Source organism: Callorhinus ursinus, unplaced genomic scaffold (assembly GCF_003265705.2).
Source record: "Callorhinus ursinus isolate GAN/ISIS: 27379988/994484 unplaced genomic scaffold, GSC_fseal_2.0 scaffold82, whole genome shotgun sequence".
Taxonomy (NCBI): Eukaryota; Metazoa; Chordata; class Mammalia; order Carnivora; family Otariidae; genus Callorhinus; species Callorhinus ursinus.
In genome coordinates, this window is record NW_027397144.1 from 222,062 (window position 1) to 238,147 (window position 16,086).

The following is a 16,086-nucleotide window of genomic DNA, read 5'->3' on the forward strand; positions in this document are numbered from 1 at the left end:
CCAAAAATTAAATAATCAGAAGGCAGAATAAAGTTGGTTCTTGGAAAAAATTAATATATCTAAATCCCTAACAGGATGAAGAAAAAGGAAGAGAACATATATATTACCAATATCAGAAATGAAAAGGGGATATAGTGAGTTTTCAGACATTAAAAGGGAATTACAGGACGGGCACCTGGGTGGCTCAGTTGGTTAAGCGACTGCCTTTGGCTCAGGTCATGATCCTGGAGTCCTGGGATCGAGTCCCATGTCGGGCTCCTTGCTCAGCAGGGAGTCTGCTTCTCTCTCTGACCCTCTTCCCTCTCGTGCTCTCTATCTCTCATTCTCTCTCTCAAATAAATAAAATCTTTAAAAAAAAAAAGGGAATTACAGGATATTGTGAATAAAATTTATGCCAACACGTTTGAAAAGTTATGGAATGGACAGATACAATTTAGCAAAACTAACACAAGAACAAATAAAAAAACCTGAATAATCTATCTATATATATAGTTTCACCAGTGAAACTATCTTACAAAAGCTTTCTGTGAAGAAAACCCATTAAGACAGATTCACTAGTGAATTGTTCCAAACATATAAGGACTAACTCGTTCAAATTTTATAGAAAGTCTTTCATAACAGTTTCCAACTCCTTTTATGGGGCAATATAAACTTGACACAAAACACAGACAAGTACATGACAAAAAATTACAAGACAAACCTCTAATTAACAGACACAGAAATAATTTTTTTAAAGTCATATACTTAATCTAGCAAAATGAGAAGGCTAATTAGCCAATATATACCATGTCCAAGTGTGGTTTATTCCAGGAAGACATGTTTTACCATCTGAAAATCAAGGAATGTAATAATTCACATTAACAAACTGAAGGATTTTTTTTTAAGACCATGATACATGCAGAGAAGGCACTGGATAAAATATTCACTCACAATAATAAAAAAAAAAAACTTGGCAAACTGGGAATAAAACAATTCTCTTCATTTTTAAAAGTAATCTATGAAAAACTTACAGCTATTATTATACTTATAAAATATTGAACAGTTCCCCCTAAGATCAGGAACAGAGCAAAGATGTTCATATTCATCATTTCTATTCATCACTGTAAAGCAATGAGGCAAAATAAAAAAAAAAAGATAAAGTTTAGAAATCAAGTTAAGAATTCCTTTTGTTATTGACAGGATTGTACACAGAAAATCCAAAATAATCCACAAACTATTTGAATAATTCAAGTAATAATAATTTAATTTATAAATGTCACTGGATAAAAAGATCAATGTACAAAAAGAAATCACAATTCATGCTAGCTAAAAAATTAAACAGGAAATAAATATATTTACAAAGCAAAACATACCACATACCTAGAAATAAATTAAACAAAGATATTCAAGTCCTCTATAATTAAACTACAAAACACTGTTGAGAAAAATTAAAGACAACCTAGGTAAATGGATGACTATATTATGTTTAATTGGAAGACTCGATCTTGTAAAGATGTCAATTTCATTCAGGTAATGGCATCGTCAATGCAACTCCAAACACACTCTCAGCATATTTGTGAAAACTGATAAGGAAGTTCTAAAAATAATATAGAAACAAATGAGGAATAGAGAAGGCAGGACAATCTTAAAGAATAAAAATGTTTTAAGTCTCTCACTACCAGATTTCTAAATGTACCGCAAAGCAACATAAAGGTTGAGAAGCCACCTTTAGCAATCTGAAGATATTTTAACAGATGGCATCTAACCTTTCTGAAAGGATTTCTAGAACTACTCAGCCCCTGGTGAGTTGCCAGACCTCAGTTCCCTCCTGTTGCTAAGACCCTAGTAAGCACAACATGCTAGCTGACAATATTACCCCACTTGCCCCCTGCTGCCTCCTCCCCTCTCCGTACACATCACACTCTGACTCAGTTGGTGCAACCCTACTCTGGTTTCTGGATGAACACAGGAGCCAGTCCTAAACAAATCAGAGTATTACATTCCTTTGGCCACAGTGATTAGATAACTATTAGCAAGTGAGCCAATCAGATTCTATTATAATGATCATATTGGAGTTGTTCAAAAAGACCATCGCTCTTTTCTTCCTGAGACTTCAACCTAGAAAGAAAGCAGCCTGGATCTTCTGGGAACTATGGTAGAGAAAAATAGCCTGCCAGGAAGAATAGCTAAATGTAAGAAGATACAGAGCCAAGATACGGACACTGAACTCATCCAGATAACAGCTTTTTAGCCCCAGGATCCCAGCCATCCCCGAAGGACTTCTTCAATAATCAAACCAATAAATTTCCTTTATAGCTTATACATACGAGAAGAGTGAAAAAACAAGCCAGAGGTGGGGAAAAGTTATCTGCAATATATGTATATATAATCTATGTTAAGTTATGAATACATGATATATAACACATGGTTTTATTTATGTGTATGTAACTAGACACAGAGACACACATACATACAAAAGAAGACAGTAACTAGAAGGAAACCCTTCAAATAAAAAAGGAACCAAAAATGGGGGAAATGCTTCAACAGGGTGCCCTCATAAAAGATATCCAAATAGCCAATAAGCACATAAAAAAGCATTTACCATCACTACATATCAGGTAACTGCAAACTGAAACCAAAGCAGGATATTACCATGTCCTCTGCTGGATGCCTAAGATTAGAAAGGGCTGGCCAACTAGGTGGAACAACTGGAATTTGCATGCATTGCTTTTAGGATGATAGGTGGAATCCACCTTTTTGAAAAACTGGAATACCTATTAAAACTAAAGCTAAAGTCTACCCTATGAGTCAGTGATCCCATTCCTACAAACAAAACATATACCAAGAGAAATAAGTCAGTAAAAGGAGCAATTAAAAGGCAAACTAGACATCATGCTGAGAAAAGAAGTCAAACATATAATTGTACATATTGTATTTAAGCACTTACATAAAGATCAAGAAGATCAAGAAGAAGCAAACCTAATAAACTGAATAAAAGTCAAATTGTGGTTTCCTCTGTGGAGCAATTATTGAGAAGGCAGATAAATAAACTTTCTGGAATCCTGGGAATGTTCTGTTTACCCGGGTATGTACAAGTGAAATTTCATCAAGCTGTACACTTAAAATTAGCACATGTCGTGCACAGTAGCATATATATGCTTTACTAAAACAGCAGAAAATGATGAAGGGAAAGTGGCATAGGTCTACTTTTGAAATAAAGGGGAAATATAATGGAAGGGAAAAGTGTAGCCAGATGTACCTGAAGAAGCACAAACCAAAGAACTTTCATCTTTCTCAAATAAAAAAGCAGAAAAATCTGAAGGTGTCAAATATAAATCTTCCTCCACTAAAATAGGATGATGCCTGTCTGATGCTCACCTCGCTGATACCTGATTTTCCTTACTGCCCACAGCCCTTCTTGCTGGAGATGCCAGTGGACTTGCACAGATGTCTTTCCCCTTGAGCAAAGTGACACGATGGGATTGCACTATACACAGATAACAATCCTGCTCCAAAATGGGGCCACCTCTATAGAGCCGGCTGATGTGCCAGAGGGACTGTCAGCTCAGCAAAAGGACAATGCTGGAACTTGCCAGAAAACCTAAGAAGCTGTGTATGACCGTGATGGAGGAACTTATGGAAAGGTCTATGGAGCTGCTGCCTCTGACTTTACTGAAGTAAAAGCATTTAATGTTCTGTTTCAAGCTAGTATTGATTGGTGGGTCCGATCATCAGGAAATGAGCCGGACACTGAAGCTCACCATGCCCCTATGTATCTGTCTCCATCCTATGGCCCCACTAAATGAAGAATAATAGCTTTTTCCCGCTGCCTTCCAATTCTCATGCAAACTCTGTTTCAGACAACTCTAACCTGGGACTGGATAGGGAAATGATTCTGAGAAATGGAATCCCAACCATGTCCAAATTAACACACACAAGCCAGCTGAACCAACTCTACTTCTAGCTTTCTTGTCAGAAGGTCCCTTTTTAAACTCAAAACACTGGGTCCAATTCCTAGCCATGAGCAAGGACAGAGAAAATATAAAAACAACGTATTAGATGCGACTCTTCTTTTGAGAACTTGCCCTTATTAATTTCTGTTGAAATGGCTTATTAGACAGAAAAAGCTTCTAATAATAAAAACTGATAACCTGAAAAACTTTAGGTTCTTTTAGTTAAAAAAAAAAAAGGAAAAAAAATTGGGTAGGCAATTTCCAGTATCTGCCATAACTAGATCAAAATGAAATGACCAATTACAAGGAAGAAATTACAAAAGAAATTACAAATACCAAAGTGTTGATACCATAACAGGTGTGATACTGCACACCTGGAGAACAATGAGTATTAATTAGATACTAATTAAAAAAAAAAGATCACTCCTGCAGGCATTTGAAAAACACCTTGAATCCCCTATGGGTCCAAAAGATTTTATAACGTAAAGAACGTTTACATCTTGGCCAAAATAAAAGTACCTATAATAAAATGTGGTCAGACCTGAAAAGGTATTAGAGGAAAATTTATCACCTTAAATATTCGTATCAGAAAACAGAAACCGAGTATCAATGAGCCAGCAGTCCACTTTACAGGTGAGGCCCTGATCTGTGCTTCTCGTGTGAATTTTCTTACACGCCGGAAGTGACATTCACAAAGGCATTCCCACAAGGTGTATGGACACAGGCTTCTCTTAGCTGTGAGTTCTCAAGTCCTCAAACAGATAAGCAACACTTTCTTGCTTTCTTACATTCATGGCCCATCTCCACAACGTTCCAGATATGCTATGAGGTGAAAACGCCTTGCAGACGCTCCCACATTTCACAGCATTTATACGTTTTCCCTAGTGTGAGTTTTCACATGTCTTCGAAAGTAGGCAGGACACACAAAGGCTTTCCCACATTCCTTACATTCATATGGTTTCTCTCCAGTGTGGCTTCTTACATGTCTTCGAAAGGATGAGGGACAACTGAAGGCTTTCCCACATTCCAGACATTCGAAGGGTTTCTCACCAGTGTGCGTCCTCACATGGACAGTAAGGTATGAAGAATGACGAAAGGCTTTCCCACAATCCTTACATTCATAAGGTTTCTCCCCAGTATGTGTTCTCATGTGGATCCTCAGAGCTGAGGGATAAATAAAGGCTTTGCCACATTTCTTACATTCATAAGGTTTCTCTCCAGTGTGAGTTCTTATATGTACTGTAAGGTGGGAGGAACTAATAAAGGCTTTCCCACATTCTTTACATTCATAAGGCTTCTCTCCAGTGTGAGTTCTTAAGTGTTCAGTGAGGGATGAGGAACGGCTAAAGGCCTTCCCACATTCCTTACATTCATATTGTATCTTTCCAGTGTGATCTCTCACGTGTGCTCTGAAGGATGAGGGACAACTAAAGGCTTTTCCACATTCCTTACATTCATAGGGTTTCTCTCTACTTTGATTTTTCACATGCGTATTAAGGGAAGTGGGAAGATAGAAGGCTTTTCCACATTCCAGGCATTCATAGGGTTTCTCTCCAGTGTGTTTTCTCATATGGATACTTAAGGAGGAGGGACAGTTGTAGGCTTTCCCACATTCCTTACATTTATAGGGTTTCTCTCCTGTGTGTGTTCTGACGTGTACAGTGAGTTTTGAGGACTCGCTGAAGGCCTTCCCACACTCTTTACATTCGTAAGGCTTCTCTCCAGTATGAATTCTTATATGTATTATAAGGTGAGAGGAAGAACTAAAGGCTTTCCCACATTCCTTACATTCATATGGCTTATCTCCACTGTGAATTCTTTTGTGTTTGGAGAGTGAGGAAGAACAACTAAATGCCTTCCCACATTCCCTACATTCATAAGGCTTATCTCCACTGTGAATCCTTTTGTGTTCTGTCAGGGATGAAGAACAGCTAAAGGTTTTTCCACATTCCTTACATTCATAGCTTGTCTTTCCAGTGTGAATCTTCATATGTGCCCTAAAGAAGGAAGAACAACCGAAGGTTTTTGTACATTCTTTACATTCATAAGGTTTCCCTTCAGTGGGATTTTTCACATGCTTCTTAAAACAAGCAAGAAAATGGAAAGCTTTCCCACATTCTTTACATTGATAGGGTTTGCCTCCAGTGTGAGACCTGATGTGATTCTTAAGGGATAAATGGTCCGTGAAGGCCATTTTACACTCGTGGCATTCATAGGACTTCACTTCAGTAGTTCTCTTGAGTATATTAAGATGTGAAGTTTGGCCGAAGTCTTGTCCACACCAATTTTCTTCATTACATTCATAGATGTTCTCCACAACTGGACTTCTTTTAAAAATAAAAGCACATTATTAGTAATGAATATAATTTTATCATGTTCAGTGACTACATTTTCTGCCCAGTCAAGTTACAAGTTCAAAGTCCTCACAGAAGGGTCTACAATAGCCAATATTATCACTGAGGTTTTTTTGACATACAATTTTTCTGGTAATTGCTTATAATTGAACTATGTTTCAAACATTGAAGATCTCAATGTCATTTTTGGGGGGAAAAAAATCTTGGAAAAATTCTTTATGAAATCACAATTTTTGAACAAGTTCTAGGTACACATTTTTTAAGTTTTATGACATTTTAAGATTCTCTCTCGAGGCATACTTTTTCTTTTTTGAATGGCACTCACCTCAAATGTCTCTCATGGTTTTTGTTCTGATAACAAATACCATGGTATTCCCAGTTTTTGTGTAAAATGGATGAGCAAGAATCATTCCTTTTGAATCTTACTATTTTCTGTTCACTGGATATTCTCTGTCCATAAATATCTTGTGGAGCTACTGATTCATTAGTTTTAAGTTGAATCTCAAAACCTGAAACAAAAAGGCAGAGGCACCTATAAGGAAAAGGACTTCTGGCAACGTAGCTGTTTCAGGACTTTGGTAATATACACAAGGGTCAAAATGGTAAGCAAGAAATAATTCCATCAAGACTGAGACTGATAGTAACACAAATAAGGTCTTATTAGGAGAACAAAGGGCACCTGGCTGGCTCAGTCAGAAGAGCATGGAACTCTTGATCTTGGGGTCATGAGTTTGAGCCCTATGCGGGTTGTAGAGATTGCTTAAATAAAACTTAAAAAGGAAAACAAAACAAAAAGGAACCAGTTCCTTCCTAAAATGCAAATGACCAAATACTAACTTACAAGAGGAAATATGGACCGTCTTTCCCAAGAACAAGGAAAGTGTGAGAATACTGATAAAAAGTCAAAATAGTAATCTAAGGTATCTAGAAGATCACACCCCTCAAACAAAACAAAGTTTTGTTTTGCTTTTATTTGATTTTTCCAAACATAATATCCCCCAACCAGAACAGTTTCTCCCAAGGTTTCTTGCCTTCCTGGTGCTCCCCCTGGATAGGTCCTCTTTCTGCTGTCTCCAGGTCCTCCTCTTGTTTCCACTGGGAGATCAGATATGGTGTCTGCAGTGGATACCCTGTTAATGCAGAAAGGCTTATCATGACGGAAAATAATGAGGAACCATAAACATTTCCATGAGACAGGGTCAAAATTTTGCCCTTCTGATACTGTAATAATGGGCAAGAGCAAATTGAATTTCTACAAAATGTTTGTCAAAAGTTTTTTTAAAGCAGGAGCAGGATGGGGGAGTAGACAATGACAAAGACAATGACACAGCCTCTGATTTCTAGAACTGATGTGATATTCATTATCTAAACTTCAATATTAATATTAGCAGCTGGTCTGATATAGCCAGGACATTTTGTTCTCCTATTGCACATTAATAATCTCACAGAATACCAATCTTAAACAAGATTACTCTGAGACCATGATAAAATTAAACAAAATAAGGCCACTACATAATTTAATCTAAGGATGACCCCCCCCAAAAAAAGTGACTGTGCCACCCATAAAATACTCAATAATAAAATTTCTACCTCTTTTTATCAGCATCCAATCTAAAGTGACCACCTGGACTGGGTCGAACAGTCTCCCTTGAAAATATATGTCCAAACAGATCAATGAAACAGAATAGAGAGCCCAGAAATAGACCTACATAAACATAGTCAGCGGATCTTTGACAAAGGATCAAAGGCAATACACGAAGAAGTCTTTTCAACAGAGACTGAAACAACTAGCCATCAACATGCAAGAAAATTAATCTAGACACAGACTTTTACACTCTTCACAAAAATCAACCCAAAATGGATCACATGGATCAAAGACCTAAATGTAAAATGCAAAACAAGGAAATTCCTCGAGGAAAACACCATATGAAGAGATAGTCCCATATGTCATCAGGAAAATGCAGATTAAAACAATGAGAAACCGCCACACACCTATGAGAGCAGCTAAAATACAGAACACTGACACCAACAAATGCTGGCAAGGCTGTAGAACAGGAACTCTCATTCACTGCTGGGGGGAATGTGAAATGGTACAGCACTCTGGAAGACAGTTTGGCAACTTCTCACAAAACTAATCCTACCATATGATCAGGCAATCACACTCCCTGGAATTTACCCACAGGAGCTGAAAACACGTCCACACAAAAACCTGCACATGCATGTTTTACTGCAGCTTTATTCACAACTGCCCAAAATTAGAAAGAATTAAGATGTCCTTCAGAGGGTGAATGGATGAATAAAACTGCGGTACACCCAGACAATGAAATACTATTCTGAATTAAAAAGAAATGAATTATCAAGCCATGTAAAGACATTAAAGAGGCATAAATGCATATTACTAAGTGAAAGAAACCACTGAAAAATCTATATACCATATGATTCCAACTACATGACATTCTAGAAAAGCCAAAACTATGGGGACAGTAAAAAGATCAGTGGTTGCCACAGGTTAGCGAGGAAGGAGATGAACTGATGAGGCAAAGAGGATTTTTAGGACAGTGAAATTACTCTAAATGATACTATAATGATGTATACCACTACATATTTGCCCAAGCCACAGAATGTATTCTGTGTTGAATGACTTCACCAAGAGTGAATCCTAATGCATAAACTATGGACTCAGGGTGATGATGATGTGTCGATTCCGGTTCATCAATTGTAACAAATGTACCACTCTGGTAGGAGATGCTGATAGTGGAAGAGGCTCTACCTATGTGGGAGCAGAAGTCTCTGTATCTACCATTCACATCTGCTGTGAATCTACAACTGCTCTAAAAAAAAGTAAGTGTGTCAAAATAAAATGTCATGTTCACTTGAAAGCTCAGAATGTTACTTTATTTGGAAATAGGGTCTTTGTAGCCATAATCAAGTAAAGAAGGAGTTATACTGGATTAGGGTGGGTCTTAAATCCATTGATTAGTGTCCTTATAAGGAGGGGCATAGAGACAAAGGGGAAAAGGCCATGTGAGGACAAAGGCAAAGATTAGAATGATCTAGCTGCATGGGACACCTGGCTGGCTCAGTCGGTAGAGCATGCGACTCCTGATCTCAGGGTTGTGGGTTCTAGCCCCACGTTGGGTGTAGAGATCACCTAAAAATAAAATCTTAAAAAAAAAAAAAAAAGAATGATATCACTGCAAACCAAGAAACGCCAAGTATTGCTGGCAACCACCAGAGGCTAGGAAGAGACAAGGAGAGATTTCTCCCATAGAGCCTTCAGAAGGAGCATGGTCCTACTTGACACCTTGTTTGTACTTCCAGTCTCCAGAAATGTGAAAAAATAAGTTTCTGCTGTTTTTAGCCACAGATTGTGGTACTTTGTTATGAAAGGCCTAGGAAACCAATACAGCCTACTTCCACAGACCATCCCCAAATCACTCACCCAAAGTACAAACCCTGTAATATGTACTTTTTAACACTTTCTTTCTGAGACACACCACAGCTTCCCATGTCATATGTTCTCCCTCCCTGCACTGAGTAATAACCCCCCCACCTTGTTTACAGGTATGTTTCTGAGTAAAGACCATTGACATCATTAAAATTCTCATAAGGACCCAAACCACAAACCTCCCTAAGGCCCAAAGTGACCCCTGAAGTCTATGTCAGCACTTTTAACACTTAATAAGCCTCAAGGCTTTTAACCACAAGAAAAAGAAAAAGGCAGTTCACTACACAGATGTTTATTTTCATGGTAAAGCCACTAAAGTTCCTTGGGGTCTGTGACCATGTCGGTCTTATTTACCAATTCATTCCAATTCCTCAGCCTAAATCCTAGAACAAGGTCAATTAGTAAAATTGTTTTCTAAACAACTAAATGAAGGAATGTTGCCATTCTTACCTAGGGAGGCCAGGTTCTGAAAGTTTTCCAGCATCACATCTCTGTAGAGGCTCCTCTGAGCAAAATCCAGCAGAGCCCACTCCTCCTGGGTGAAGTCCACGGCCACATCCTCAAAGACCACAGAGTCCTAAAACATCCCACATATATTCTTTTCAGAAAGGTGCTCACTCTCCCCATGTGTGCAGGAAGATTGATGAAGTTGCTAATACTGGGGAACTGAGAATCAATTCAGAGGAAGTTCTGAAGATTTTATGGTCTCCCAACATCTACCCATTACATCCTTCCTAACTGACCCCATCCAGTCTCATGTATCTAACCACACTTCTAAAACACCAAATTTATCTCTTGCACAGTTTGATGGTGACCATTTCCAGTCTTATGATCCAGGACAGTCCAGAGCCTATAGCAGAAATGACAGAAATGCTCTAGAGATGAGTTAATTTCCACACTGACACCAGCAATTTCTTGTTACACAAACAATTTCACCTGCTTCCTTCTTTCCCACCACAGCACTCAGCACAACATGAAAGACTGGGTCAAATCCAAGTGAGGTTTAAATGCATAAAAACACACTTGAGGAATAGGAAGCTTTCCTTTTTTTCTTTCTTTCTTTCTTTCTTTCTTTCTTTCTTTCTATTTATTTATTTATTTACTTACTTACACTTACTTACTTACTTATTTACTTACTTACTTACTTACTTACTTATCTTCCCACAAACCTGAGGCCCAGGAGCTTGCAGAAATATAACTTTCACCTCAGGCCCACAGCTGGCCATATTGTATTCTAGGCCAGGGGTCAGCAAACTATAGCACATGGGCTAAATCCAGCCTACAACTTGCTTGGGTAAAGTTTTATTGGAACACAATAAAACATTTGTTTATGTACTGTCTGTGGCTGCTTTCAAACTAAATTGGTGGTTTAATTGCAATAGAAACTCTATAGCCTTCAATGCCTAAGACACTTACAATGTGGCCCAACAGAGAAATAGATCGCTAACAACTGCTCTAAACAATTAGGAGGTCAAGGACCTGGTAGAATGGAAAATTCTTTTGGAGAATTATTAGCACCTACTTACCTGTGTCATATTTTTCTGTAACTCTGCAACTTTTCTTTCTTCTTCCATGTTCCCTTCATGAAGAAAGTCAAGAGTACTGAGAAATTAGAGCTGAGGCAGGAGAAAGAAAACACGAGAATCCAGGTCTCCCCACAATTTCCACAACTCATGAGCCTGGATGCTGCAGCATATCCGTTATGAGGGACCACTCCCCTCAAAACACACACACACACACACACACACACAGACATAAAGCATACCCCCAAGACACCCAACCAAATACACACTGATCTTGTAAGGAGGTGGAGTAATCTTATCTCCTCTAGAGCTAAAAAAAAACATTGCTGGGGTCCTTGCTAATTAAAAAAAAAAAAAAAAAAGGTTAAAAGTCCCATGTTCTAAGTTAATTGAAATCTAAAAAAGTTTAACTGTCAGTTTTCCCATGATAATGAAAAACAAAAAACAGCAGACAATGCCTTCAACCATAACTTTGACACTGTGTCAGATCCAAAAAAAGCATTTATAGATGCAACTTCTGGGGGCTCCACTCCCAGTATTTCTTACTTCTGCACCACTGGCAGCTAACAGGAATTACTGCTCAGCCCCTGACCACTGAACCCTCCCCTCCATGGGCTGCAGGGCCTCTGAAACTTGATTTTTACGAAAAAGCATCAACAGACTGAATTCTACATGCAGGAGGCAGGGAAGACTGCCATGCTGTGACTCTTGTCCTAAACTGTGCCTACACAGTACAGAAGAGAGGACAAGAACGCCTGAAGTGAACTTAGCAACATGTCATCTCCAATAGTAATATCTGCAGCTCTATTACATAAATTTAAAATAATGAAAATACAACAGTTTTTTCCAGGCAGTGGATCAAGTAGTATATTTTAAAACTGAAAAAACCACAACATTCTTTACTGAATTAATAATGTGCCATTTAAGCAACCATGATGTGATCTTGCAAAGAGCTTTTCTTTCATAGAAGCTCTGCAAATCAGGTATTATTACAACCAGTTTATAGTTGAGAAATCTGAGAACCAATTAACCATACACTCAATGTTACCCAGTCAGAAAGCTGCTGAGGTGTATGTAACACAGGGTGTGATACATAGACAGATGTGTGAATGCAGGCCTGTTTGTCTTCAAAGCCTAAACTCCCAATGAGTGTATTTCTGAACATACACCTTACAATTTAGTTGTTAGTGAGGCTCTTATTACTAACATTACCAGAGTCTAGCCTAGAACCCTGCTGTGCACTATGGAAAGTAGGCAAATGAAGTATTCTATTTAAATGTTTTATCTTGGGGCGCCTGGGTGGCTCAGTTGGTTAAGTATCTGGCTCTTGATTTCAGCTCAGGTCATGATCTCAGGGTCAAGGGATCAAGCCCTGCATCAGGCTCTGTGCTCAGTGCAAAGTCTGTTTGTCTCTCTCCTGTGCGCCTCTCTGGAGAGAGAGAGAGAGAGAGAGAGAGAAATAAATAATCCTCTTATAAATAAATAAATGTTTTATCTTTGAGCTCCTCTTGACTAAGCCCCCCCGCTTTTTTAAAGATTTTATTTATTTAGTTGACAGAGAGAGACACGGCGAGAGAGGGAAAACAAGCAGGGGGAGCGGGAGAGGGAGAAGCAGACTCCCCGCGGAGCAGGGAGCCCAATGTGGGGCTCGATCCCAGGACCCTGGGACCATGACCTGGGCCGAAGGCAGATGCTTAATGACTGAGCCACCCAAGTGCCTCTAAGCCCCCTTTTTTGAGCAAGGACACTTCCCTTAAGGCCCCTACCTCTTGCTTCTTTATTTCATATTTACTTAGGTAATATTTACCCCAATCCCACTACATACAGTCACAGGGGATATAGCACTGAACAAAACAGAAAAATCCTAAAGGACATGGATGTTATAATCATTTGAGGGAGGGCAGTAAATGAACAAAATGTATCAGGTGTGGTATATGATACAAAATAATGCAGCACATTACAGGGATAAACAGGCACATACACATTTATGTTTAGCCAGTTAGGACTACTTTTGTGGCCGGGAAGAAGCAGAAAATTAAAAGAAGTGTTTCAGATAACACTGGAAATCCACAGTTGGTGTGGTACATATATTTACATATTTATATGAATATCATCAACTCCCAGAGAAAATAAAATCAGTATGAGTGGGCTAACCATTAACTTAAAGGATGGAAAAAGAACAGCATAAAGGTTTAGAAAAATGAAAATAGGACAAAATTAATATTTTTAAAAAATAAAAAGAATCATAAAAATGAACAAGGTGTCCTTTGAAAACTAATGAAATCAACAAAGCTTTAGCAATTTTAACAACAGAGCATAGACAAAGAGTTATGAATGAATCATAATCACAGATGTTGAAGGGAGAATACAACAAAAAAGTTAAGAGAATATACATGCAAATGTACATATACTGAATGAATTGCTAGAAAGAAGTACAACTTTCTGGCAATGATCTAAAATAAATACAAAACTTGATTACATCCAATCCTAAAGGAAAAGAAAAAAAAAACAGTAGTTTAAAACATGCCCACAAAGGAAATACGAATTACAAATTGTTTCACATGTAAGTTCACCAAATAAGTAAAGGATTCATAATTCCATTGTAGGGATGGAAAATACTGTTTTCCTGAGTGTTCCCAAGCCTAAAAAGGACAACTCAAAACAAAACAGGAAAGATCTCATTCACACATATGAATGCAAAATAATATCAAAGTTTTAGTACAGGGGCGCCTGGGTGGCTCAGTTGGTTAAGCGACTGCCTTCGGCTCAGGTCATGATCCTAGAGTCCCAGGATTGGGTCCTGCATCGGGCTCCCTGCTCAACGGGGAGTCTGCTTCTCCCTCTGACCCTCCCCCCCCATGCTCTCTCTCAAATAAATAAAAATCTTTAAAAAAAAAAAGTTTTAGTACAATCAAGAATTGAATAATGAGGGTATAATCACAAACCAAGTTCATTTCCTCCCAGGAATGAAAGGTGGTTAAAAATGAAATCCTCAATTAATATAATCATCGCATTAATATTAAAAGATCATATGGCTCTTCCTCTTAGATACAAAATAGTGACCGATCTATATCAATATCCATTGCTGATCATTTAACCAATTAGAACTAGAGGAGAATAACTTTAATTAGGAAAAAATAATTATCATCTACAACACCTACAGCAAACATTTTTTTTTTTTTAAAGGAGGCTCAGTGCCAAGTGTAGAGCCTAGCAGAGCTTGAATTCACGACCCTGTGATCAAGACCTGAGCTGAGACCAAGACATTATAACTGGGGTCACCTGGGTAGCTCAGTCGGTTAAGCGCGGTACTCTTGATTTAGGTTCTGGTCTTTTTTATTTTTTTAGATTTTATTTTATTTTATTTGAGAGAGAGAGTGAGTGAGAAAGAGAGCATAAGCCAGGGGGAGAGGCAGAGGGAGAAGCAGACTCTCCGCTGAGCAGGGAGCCCGACGCGGGGCTGGATCCCAGGCATGACCTGAGCCAAAAGCAGACGCTTAACCAACTGAGCCATCCAGGCGCCCCAGTTTCAGGTCTTGATCTCAGGGTTGTGAGATCCAGTCCCAGAGGTCGGGGTGGGGCTCCCCCACTCATTGGGGAATCCGTTTAAGATTCTCTCTCTCCCTACCCTCGCTCTCTCTTAAAAAAAAAAAAAAGTCACTTAACTGAGCCATGCAGGCGCCCCACAAACATCCCATTTAAATGCTGAAATGATAGAATAATTCCGTCTGGGATCAGGAACAAGGCAAGGATGTAAATTATATGCCACTCTAGTACTGTCTGTCCACTGAAGTGGAGGTCCTAGCAAACACACTAAATAAATAAAAAAGAATGCAAGGTACAGGAATAAAAGAGAAAACGCTGAAAATGGCACATGATGTCACTCTCGGTGTGAAATTCAAAATAATCTACAGATAAATGATTAAAATTTATAGCTGCATTCGACGATGAAGGGGGTTACAGAGATACTAAGTAATCAGTTCACATTTATGTACTTGAGTATAATGTATCAAACTGATGCCCACAGGCAAGGTAAAATTCACGGATGAAATACCTCCTGCACCAGGAGGGGAGATGGGAACGGAGTTGAGGCAAATGTCACCCGGTGCTCACCGAACACGCCGAAATCCACTGACCAGCGTACAGACGAGGTGGAGGCGCTCGTCCCCGTGACCGAATGGCAGGGATGCTTTTACTTTCCTTAAAGACAGCAAAGGATGCTTTGGAAGGCCGATTACATAGGAGAGTGGTTTTCTAACTCTAGCCTGCAGCCGACTCAACCCGGCTGCTGGACGCAGCCCAGAGCTCCTGATTCAGTGAGTTTGGGACGAGCCGCGGCCGGGGCAGGTCCCCCGCGCTGGATTCCGGCGGGGGCAGGGGGCACGGCCAGAGCGGCGGTCCTCCCAATGCCGACCTCTCCCCCTCCCGCAGGCCGGACCTGGGGCTGGTCAGACCCAGCCTGGAAGGACGCGCCGAACTCAGGCAAAACACTAGCCCAGACGCTAGCTGGGGATCGCGTAGATATGGCCGCCAACTCGCGCACGCGCAAGAGCTCATTTCTGCTTCCGGTTTCTGATTCACGCACAGCGTAAGGGGCGGGGCTTCGGGAGCTGCGATTTAAGGGCTGGGGGTGACCAGTCCCTGACCCCTTCATGGGCTGTGGTAAGAGGAGGTCCCTGTGACCAGGCTGGTGTTTTGGGGTACTCTGAGACAAAAGGATGTCCATGTCCTTGGGGATTGCTACAAGTTAATAAGCCCATAAGGCAGAGATGGCAGGTCTCCTAAGCGCAGCTAGCAGGCTTTAGCTGTAGTCCCTCTCAGATCTGCTG

The 16,086-nt window shown here is 39.5% G+C and overlaps 1 protein-coding gene and 1 non-coding gene across 2 annotated transcripts; one reads left to right on the forward strand and one right to left on the reverse strand.

The window, feature by feature from the left end:
- Positions 1-805: 805 nt before the first annotated feature.
- Positions 806-14,076, reverse strand: ZNF699 (zinc finger protein 699). The gene is made up of 5 exons (XM_025862946.2): positions 11,261-14,076; positions 10,185-10,311; positions 7,318-7,416; positions 6,612-6,795; positions 806-6,259 (listed from the first exon to the last, which is right to left on the reverse strand). Exons 1-5 carry the CDS (start codon positions 11,306-11,308, stop codon positions 4,801-4,803), a joined length of 1,917 nt encoding a protein of 638 aa, XP_025718731.1. The 5' UTR covers positions 11,309-14,076; the 3' UTR covers positions 806-4,800.
- On the forward strand, positions 9,355-9,427 carry TRNAR-CCU (transfer RNA arginine (anticodon CCU)). The gene has a single exon. It is a non-coding gene; the product is annotated as a tRNA-Arg (tRNA).
- Positions 14,077-16,086: the final 2,010 nt, after the last annotated feature.

Excerpts from the sequence above, each read along its gene's own strand:
- ZNF699 (XM_025862946.2), bottom strand. The coding sequence starts at position 11,308 with ATGGAAGAAGAAAGAAAAGTTGCAGAGTTACAGAAAAATATGACACAG. Across the intron at positions 10,312-11,260 it reads TACAGAAAAATATGACACAG|GACTCTGTGGTCTTTGAGGA; the intron begins GTAAGTAGGTGC and ends GGGATGTTTTAG. Across the intron at positions 6,796-7,317 it reads CCAGGGGGAGCACCAGGAAG|GTTTTGAGATTCAACTTAAA; the intron begins GCAAGAAACCTT and ends TTTTTGTTTCAG.